This window comes from Notothenia coriiceps, unplaced genomic scaffold, assembly GCF_000735185.1.
Source record: "Notothenia coriiceps isolate Sejong01 unplaced genomic scaffold, NC01 NC01_scaffold00012152, whole genome shotgun sequence".
Classification (NCBI taxonomy): domain Eukaryota; kingdom Metazoa; phylum Chordata; class Actinopteri; order Perciformes; family Nototheniidae; genus Notothenia; species Notothenia coriiceps.
Genome location: NW_011344853.1, coordinates 472 through 9099, shown reverse-complemented (window position 1 = coordinate 9099; position 8628 = coordinate 472). Strand labels below are relative to the sequence as shown.

The window sequence follows — 8628 nt, the reverse complement described above, 5'->3', positions numbered from 1 at the left end:
GTGGTTGCAGTGTAGAGCATGGTATAATAGTAATTGAGTTAACTTAATGTGTATGAAATAGTCCGCTTTAGTCATGTTGCCCCTCATTGTATTAATTTGTCATCTATACATTCTTATTTTGCGTCTTTTTTTTTTGTTATTTGGAGTAGCTGTAGTGTATATTTCTTGTTGGTTTGTGACTATTTTCCATCCTTTAGCATCTCTTTGTGGCAATTTTGACGTGGCCTCTGTGGTGATTTTAAGTGTCTCTGTTTCATATCGGGTTGTTTTTGGTCATTCTGCGGCTCATTGTGTTTTTTGTTTAGTTAAGCCACCTGACCCATTAGGCCCCTGATGCTGTGCCCGGCTTGTCTGTTTAGTATAACCTGAAAGATGACTGCCACAAATAAATAAAAATTGTAACAGAGCAAACATGTAGCTATACGCAATTATGCAGACATTTAAACATTTTGTAAATGTTATTACAGTGCCTTTTTTTACACATTTTAAGAGCTTATACCTGTACATTTTAGGGTCAATTCTCATTTCCTATGCATGACATACATAAGTTTATTTGTTTAATTAAGAAGACAGAAAACATGTTTGCTTGGTAACATTTCCCCTCAAAAAGTAGCAATACAACTTAGTCCAATTTATAATGAGCCCTTAGAGTCACAACAATTTCATTTATGGCTTTTTTTTTATGAATGTATTTTTTTTATGAAATAGGTGTTGTTAAATAAAACCCATTTTTGTGTCCTTATTGGATAAACCAGCAGACACAAGATACTCATTTGAACGCCAACTACAACAACCCTTTTTTCCTTGGTTGGAGAATTGTTTGACGGTCCCTAACAAAATATAAGTTATAACTTTTAAATGTCAAACATAATTGTTTGTTAATTAAACAGACTAAATATATATCAGTTATTACGTTAAGCTAACTCAAAATTAACTGATTTTATTCGTGTTTTCATAAATAAATATAACTCTGCTCCGACTCACCTGTTCCAACAAAGCCTTGTTTTCAGCATTGAGTTCAGGGATAGCAAAGCGCTCATCCCAGCCCATGTCAGATAAAACGGTATTCATAATAAAACTCGACATTTTTCTGCACTGTTTAACTCAGCCTCTCTGAAGTAACAAAATAATAGGTGAAGGTGATACTGTCTTCCGCTGCATTCACAATTAACTGCTGCTATGAGGGTTTCTCGCTCGCTAGTTTTCTAACTGTTACAACCGCTGTCTGTTGTCAGTCGCCCTTAGCAACCGCACATGACTCAAGCGTTATCACCACAAGGGGGCAGCGCGAGCACGTCACCTCACATGGTCCAGTCCATTGAGATGCAGAAGTATGACGTGAAGTGTGCTTTTAAATCTCAATTGAATGACTAATTGTCAATACTTTTTAACATGGAAGTTATTGACACATAGAACATGACATCTCAAGAGATGACACAAAACAGATATTACAAAGACGTTAAAAAGAGGAGAAAAGTCACTACCCCATGTCAATTCATGCATATGGTATCTCCCTAAAATCACATCTGTTGACATTTTCTTGAGGGAAGTCTAATTTATGAGTTACTTTGGTATAAACGAAACAAAAACATAGGGAATATGTCCAATGACATTGCTTAATAATCATAGCAATATAACAAAGACACTCTTGTATCTTTCAATGGATGTAAAGTTTGTGTGTTAATATTCCGTTGGTTTCTTATACAAAAACCTGAATCTAAAGTCAAAGTTAAAATGAAGTTCTTTACTCTCTATGTTAAAGTATAAGTTGTATTAGTTAGGGCAAATTACATGGCAATCATAACAATGACTTGTACTAAATCATTACCAAAACATACTTTTTACGTTAGAGGACCATTTAAACAAATCCAAATAAGAACATTCTTCTGGTTTATTAAAGATTCCTGAACGCACTAAATCATAACCTACATAATGCACTATCTAGGTTACTGGGGAGGACTTTTACTCATTGTTTTTATACACAAACAAACAGAGGCCTGGCCGCTTTAAAGATACCAAATTGAAACATTTATTTTATCTTTATACATTTGTGTTTAAACAAAACAGCATTATGCTTAAAAAAATTACAATCAATGTTTTATACTGACTTGTCGCAACAAATGTATCCATAAAACAAAATCAGGAATGCACACAAGAGTATTAAAATTCAATATTTAAAGAACGACATCCCCTCGAGAACCCTCGTGTTTTAGATTACAGTTCAAAAGTGGATCTTTCTACCTGCTGTAGAGCGGACCCCCAAACATCCATGGACAAGGGGGGAGGCCAATATGGGGACTCCTCTCTAGTTGGCTTGAGCGCACACAAAAAGCCGAATACTTTAGATAAAAGTTTCAAACCACCACAAGTTGACCAACAAAGAGATATGCCTTTTTTATATATGTAAATACACACACACATGTATAAAGTCTCTGCTGTGTAAAATATTTCAGTCCTGAGGGTTGAAAAGGCAACATAGTTCTCAGCTCAGTGCGGTCCCCTTGTCCTCCGTTAGCTGCGGGTTTGATTTGTTAGAAACTTCACATCCTTTTAGTGAGAGCGGTCCTTAAACTGCCGTGCTTTTGGTCCCGATGTGTGGTCGTGCAAACTCCACAAAGTCGTCAATAAGGACGGGCCAAGCGCCTACAGAACGAACACACAATTAAATGAATGACTCCTCTTTGGATGAACACACGATTATAGACTGTGCTGAGATATTAATACTGTAGAACCATACTAGGCCTGTGTGAAGCAGGGCAGAGGCACATAATCTAAAAGAGTGCGAAGGAACCATCACAGGTCATGGCCGAGCGCATGCACAGTGATGAATGGGCTCTATTTCAGCCGAGCATGTGTACAAACCTTCCTCGTCATAATTCGACATGTCATCTGTGATCATTGTGCTGAAGTCTAGTAAGAGGTTCCAAGTGTCCTTAGGAATTGATCGTTTGTGGTGCTCCTGCAAAAGTGGAACGAGTCAATGAGAAGGAATAACATTTGCATTTTTTAGAGTAATCTTGCGTGTGTGTTCATTTTTTTAACTTACAACTAAAAATCTGTTCCACAAGTCCAGGAACTTGAATCTTCCAGCCAGTACTAAATTCCAATATGCAATTGCCATTTCTAAATCTGTACGAGAACCAGAATATGTTAATGTACATATTTGACATTAGTGTTTTTTAATGCTTTTTTGGTGCTGAATGACATTTATTCCCAAGAAAATGTATATGCACATCTCTGGTAAACACCATATTTAATGTAGTCGAACCTCAATTTTAAGATCCTTTTATTGAATCCACTATTCCATAAATGATCGTCTAAGTGTTAGTAGATTAAGAAATTATTTAGTGGAGGACAGCCCTGGTCCATGCAACAAACAAACCATGATGACGATGTGCATTAACAGAATTCTTACCTAATCCTTTCTGGCCAGGATTCTTTGCAAAATTAAATGTAAACTGGTAAAAGTCCTTAAATTTCCCTTGGTCCTTCAACTCTTGATCCATCTTTGGCAGCTGAGCTTTTAGCTTCTCTATGGTGTCACACCTGGGAACAAACAGAGAGCAGAATGTCATGTTTGGGTCGACAAAGACAAATGTGTTTTTTCCATTTGAGTTTCTTTCCAACTTGTTTGTTGTTACACAAAGCAATTCTTAAGATGCATGCGTACTGTATGTATAATGACAACTTTGTAACAGAAAATAAAGTATTTGGCTTATATTATATCGCACTTAGAGCGATAGAATTACTAACAAAGCACTTATATACTAATAAAGGGCTGGCTTATCTAAAGCCAGTTGAGTAGCACTTGAAATGTTTGGCTCTATGAAACCTGATGTACTTATATGATTCTGTTTTCTTCAAGGTTGTATCTTCCCGGTCGAATGTACTTATTGTAAGTCGCTTTGGATAAAAGCGTCAGCTAAATGCAATGTAATGTAATATTCATCACCTTCCAAAGCAATGTCTAGAGCCTCACTATAGGGACAATAACTTGTTCTGAATGCTCTATCCATATAGAATATTATTTATAGCAGCGTTTCCCAAAGTGCATGAGGGCTGTGGTGGGCTGCAGCTTGGGATATAAATGGGATATAAATACAAATTCTTAAAACAATAAATGATTTGTTCATAAATTAAAAACAACTTAAATAAATTAAAAAATAACTTATTATATGTTACATTAACTAGACAGTTAGTTTCCCACACTGCAGAAGCTGCATTGACGGCGACTGTTTCAGATGCTAAGAAATAACCACCTAGTTCGGTTTTTATATAACTTCCAGTTACCTTTTGTGAAGTATAGATTCGGAATATTGAGAATAATTGTATTTTAGGCTGAAACACAACCACACATTTGTATCCATATCGTTCATAATTGACTTTAACCATTTTAACTTTACTTATTAACTGCGTCCAGCTGTCTGTGTCACTTTCACTCCCTCATCTCAAATTAAATTATGATTTATAAATATTAATTGTCGTATTGAAAGTTTGCTGGAACATTTGCATCATTACATTTTTGCCATATATACTTGGCAGTGTTTGTAAAGGCCTATGTTCATGTCAAGCCTCCAAAGTGGGGGAAGTTCTCATATGTAGTTAAGTAGCTCTTTGAGTTTGATGATAAAGTCCATTTACAGACACCTACAGATAACAGAGGAGGAGTTTCAGGATTATTTGAACCATCTGATAATATAATCTCACCCCTGTTCAGCCATGCCCTCCATGAATTCCTGTTTTGAAAACTCGCACTGTGTTGCTGCCCTGAACTTCCAGGCTATGAGGAGGACACTGATGCTGGCTGGGTCCAGAGCCAGGTCGTCACAGAACTGCTGGATCCCATCAATGCCGATCTTATTGTCATCATGGGGATCTTATTATGAAAAAAGGAGAGCATTGATTGATTAATTACATCACAGCCAAATGTCACTTTTCTGTGTTTCACTGTGTGATCTATTTATATACTGTCTATTGTTAACAATCTGTAACAGGCTGGATATCACATGGACAATTCATGTGGTGCATTATCCTTATACATTGAAAAGGACATACCTCTATATCTGTTGTACAGCTGATCGAGCTTCTTCTTGTCTAAGGCCCCCTTGAGATTTGATACATAGAGCTCTGGACTTTGGAAAAACTTGTCAGTGGCAACATCTAGTTTCCAGTCATTCTGTGACAGGCAGGTCAGTGCAGTCTTCTCATTGGATTGTGTGAAAATCATAAACTGGCGAACTTTATCCTTCTGTGAGGACTTCAGCTTGTTCTGGACAAAGACATACACAACATGTGTTGTTGCATCAACACACCAATACACATTTGATGAATAGCAAAAACATTATTTCTCTTTTGTAACTGCAGAACTCTTACAATCTCAAATTACCTAATAAAAGTATGATAGTTGCTAGCTTCAAAAACACTTCAACATGGTTTAACACATACGAAATAACAGCGTTAAGAGAACTAGAAATAACATGCTAACATGACAGCAGACGACTTGCAATGTGTTGACTGATTGGCTAGTGTCTTTTTTTATTTTTGACAACATTAAACAAGCAATCTAGTAATAAAATGCTGTCAACAACAATAGATAGCTTACGGTGCTGCAGTGTGTGGAACCTTAGCTAATTGTGTTTGTCAGTGTGCTTAAGCAAAGCTTAGCGAGCTAACTAGGGGAGCTGGCTAGTCTCACCCGGAGCTAGTTAGCTAATGCTAACGTCGAGAGCTAGGTTTGTTTTCATTATGTAAAGGCAGTGTGAGGTCATTCCCGCATGCTATTGACTGTATAAATCACCAGAGAGTAAAAGTGTATGTTTGCAAACACTGTATATATTTTCATCACGGCAACAGAATAAAAACACTCATCTCTTACCATGTTTGTCTTTGCCCGACTCCCTTTCCGCCCATCCAGCTGGCTAACGCGTGTAAAGTTTTTACAAGTCGCATAAAAAGCTCTTCCGGTTGAACCATCATTAATTAAAAATAAACGGTTTCTTCTTGTTTATGCCATATCCTAAAGTTATAAATTGTATTTGTTTCACTTATGTACCTTATATATTAAACACATTATGTGTTGAGTGTTGAGTTCTCAGACGAAATTTGATATACAACAGGTGCGCATTTTATTTTGAAGCAACTTGTCGGAAGTGGCTCTAGAAATCGTGAAATTAAGCTCCTTCCTTTTACCCATGTGTGCGGATTATCAGACGTCTATCTTAATGTTAAGGCGTGCTTTAAACAGAGTTCAGGACAACTGGAAATCGTACAGACATCGGTTCGTACCTTGGGTTGTTCTGAACCTGTCTAAAAATGAGAAAACTCTGCGGCAGGTGACGGACCGCTCTAAAGACAAGCTGGTCCCAGATCAGGAAGTTTCAGAGAGCCTGCTGCAGCTCTTCAGTGTCCTGCTCAGGAGTCATAGGGCTGACCATGGGGAGCTTCGAGGGGCTCAATCTCATCTTCTCAGAAAGGAAACCACTAAACAACACCAGTGTGAAGAGGAGGCAATGTTACGATCACTAGGATTCTGCATTGCACGGAAACCCAGCACTTTACCCTTTGCAGGAACTGGCGTGTTTGTCACCAAAGGATGTGTATCAAAAGGAGCTACAGTGGCCATGTACCCTGGCACAGTCTATCAAGCCTATGAGCCAATTCTCCTCCAGTCCATCAGAAACCCATTTGTATTCAGGTGCATTGATGGGGTCCTGATTGATGGCAATGGCAAAGGCATCTCCAAAGTGGTGTTCAAGTCCTGCAGTGGCCGGGACAGAATGGGACCCTTCTTGATGAGTGACACCAGCTGGCTGACCTCCAGTCCACAAAACCCACTTGCTGTTGGACAGTATGTGAACAACTGCTCCAACGAGTATCCTGCTAACGTTTGCTACCAGGAGTTTGACGTGCCAGACAAATTTCCCATCAAGCTCCGCCAGTATCTGCCTAATGTCAACTACAGCACAGACTCACAGAGGCCTCTACGCTGTGTTGTCCTTGTGTCCCTCAGAGACATCACAGCAGGGGAGGAACTATTCTCCAACTACTACACCATTGTGCGTTAGAGTCAGAGTACACTTACTGTACACTGTTCTACTTTGGTATTGGAAGTGATGAAAACATTTACATTTTAAAATGTTATCATTGCCTGGAGAAAAAAAACATTTATTAAAATATTTCTCTTTGTACTCTCAGCGTCACACTTGAATACATATGCAAAATATGGATTTCTATAACTTGCAAGAAATAAAACTGCTCTTATTTAACAGTTGAAAGGTATTTTGTGGTTGAAAGGTATTGCAAGAAAATATTGGAAAACAGGGTACATAGGATCAGTTTGTGTGCAGAATTTGCATTGGCTGGGGTTTAGGCTGGCTTTTTTTTAAGCAGACAAAGGCGATCATTAAGTATTGTGGGAATAACATTCTTTTTTAGTTCAACACCCAGGCCAGATGCCACGATACTGCTACTGAGGTTGAAAATGTTCAAGAGTGAAATGACTTTTTATTTATACCAACATAAATTAGACAAAATAATTTGATGTGATTAACAAAAGAGCTATAGGTCCAACTTGATGAGTGGCGTGAATCCATATCATATAATAACCCTCCATATACCAATGTCCCAAAGGAGCGCAAACCAGACAAGCCGCACCATAGTTAAACATGATTTTGTTGAAATTTGCTTTCTAGTGTTATCTGGGCCTAGAGTAGTATGGTTTGAATCAAATGAATAAAAAAACATTTATTTATGTTTTTGGATTATTAATAATGATGTATTAAAGTGGCCCTATTAGACTTTTTGGGGTTTACCCTTTCATATTATATTTCCTATTATATATTATATTCCTGTTATATAGGTTGTTATGCATGTAAATGGTCTGCAAAGGTTGAAATCCCAAAGTTTCCTAATCTCCAAATCCCCAGCTGACCAATCAGAGCAGATTGGGCTCTCAAGTAGAGTACCTCATAATTTGGTAACTTTCCACCACTATCACCTGCTTGGTAACAGAAACTTACAGAAACAGGGTGCAGTCATACGAGTATCATGAGTTAACCTGTTGCAGGGGCGAGGCACCAGACACAGCTTAGTTGGGAAACACAGGCAGGCAATACAGTAAAGAGCTTATTAACAGCATATTAACTAAATGGAAACCCTCCCAATAAAAAATAATAAAAAGCTAAACACACATCCTACATTTTAGCCACTTCTGAAATAAAAAAACCTGAAACACTATTGACACCAAGCTATGGTTTAACATAAAGCAAACACAGGGAAATGTTAAGGTTATTGCTATCACCCATGACACACCCCTGTTACATACAATAGGGATATCATTTATTGTTGGATGATGTTTTAAAGGTCCCATGTCATGGCCATTTCTACTGATCATAATTCCATTGTTGAGGTATACTAGAATAGACTTATATTGTGCAATTTTCCAAACTCACATTGGTTTCTCATACAGCATCTCTGTATAGTATGTGTATTCACTCTCTGTCCTAAACGGCTTGTTGGAGCTGCTGCCCCCCCCCCCTGTGAGCCCACTGTGCTCTGATTGGTCAGCTCGCCCACTCTGTTCTGATGAGTCTACCACCGTTACAGCGGAACATCAGTGATTATGTGTTA

The 8628-nt window shown here is 38.0% G+C and overlaps 2 protein-coding genes across 2 annotated transcripts; one reads left to right on the top strand and one right to left on the bottom strand.

The window, feature by feature from the left end:
- Nucleotides 1-2002: 2002 nt before the first annotated feature.
- Nucleotides 2003-5949, bottom strand: dcun1d1 (DCN1, defective in cullin neddylation 1, domain containing 1 (S. cerevisiae)). The gene is made up of 7 exons (XM_010773198.1): nt 5876-5949; nt 5056-5269; nt 4708-4876; nt 3416-3546; nt 3047-3129; nt 2863-2959; nt 2003-2643 (listed from the first exon to the last, which is right to left on the bottom strand). Exons 1-7 carry the CDS (start codon nt 5876-5878, stop codon nt 2567-2569), a joined length of 774 nt encoding a protein of 257 aa, XP_010771500.1. The 5' UTR covers nt 5879-5949; the 3' UTR covers nt 2003-2566.
- A 221-nt stretch (nt 5950-6170) lies between these two features.
- setd9 (SET domain containing 9) lies at nt 6171-7312 on the top strand. Its single transcript, XM_010773197.1, has one exon. The coding sequence runs from the start codon at nt 6192-6194 to the stop codon at nt 7062-7064; it is 873 nt and encodes a 290-aa protein (XP_010771499.1). The 5' UTR covers nt 6171-6191; the 3' UTR covers nt 7065-7312.
- The last annotated feature ends 1316 nt before the right edge of the window (nt 7313-8628 follow it).

Excerpts from the sequence above, each read along its gene's own strand:
- dcun1d1 (XM_010773198.1), bottom strand. Across the intron at positions 3,547-4,707 it reads GAGGGCATGGCTGAACAGGG|GTGTGACACCATAGAGAAGC; the intron begins GTGAGATTATAT and ends GTTTGTTCCCAG. Across the intron at positions 3,130-3,415 it reads TCCTGGCCAGAAAGGATTAG|ATTTAGAAATGGCAATTGCA; the intron begins GTAAGAATTCTG and ends GTTCTCGTACAG.
- setd9 (XM_010773197.1), top strand. The coding sequence starts at position 6,192 with ATGTGTGCGGATTATCAGACGTCTATCTTAATGTTAAGGCGTGCTTTA.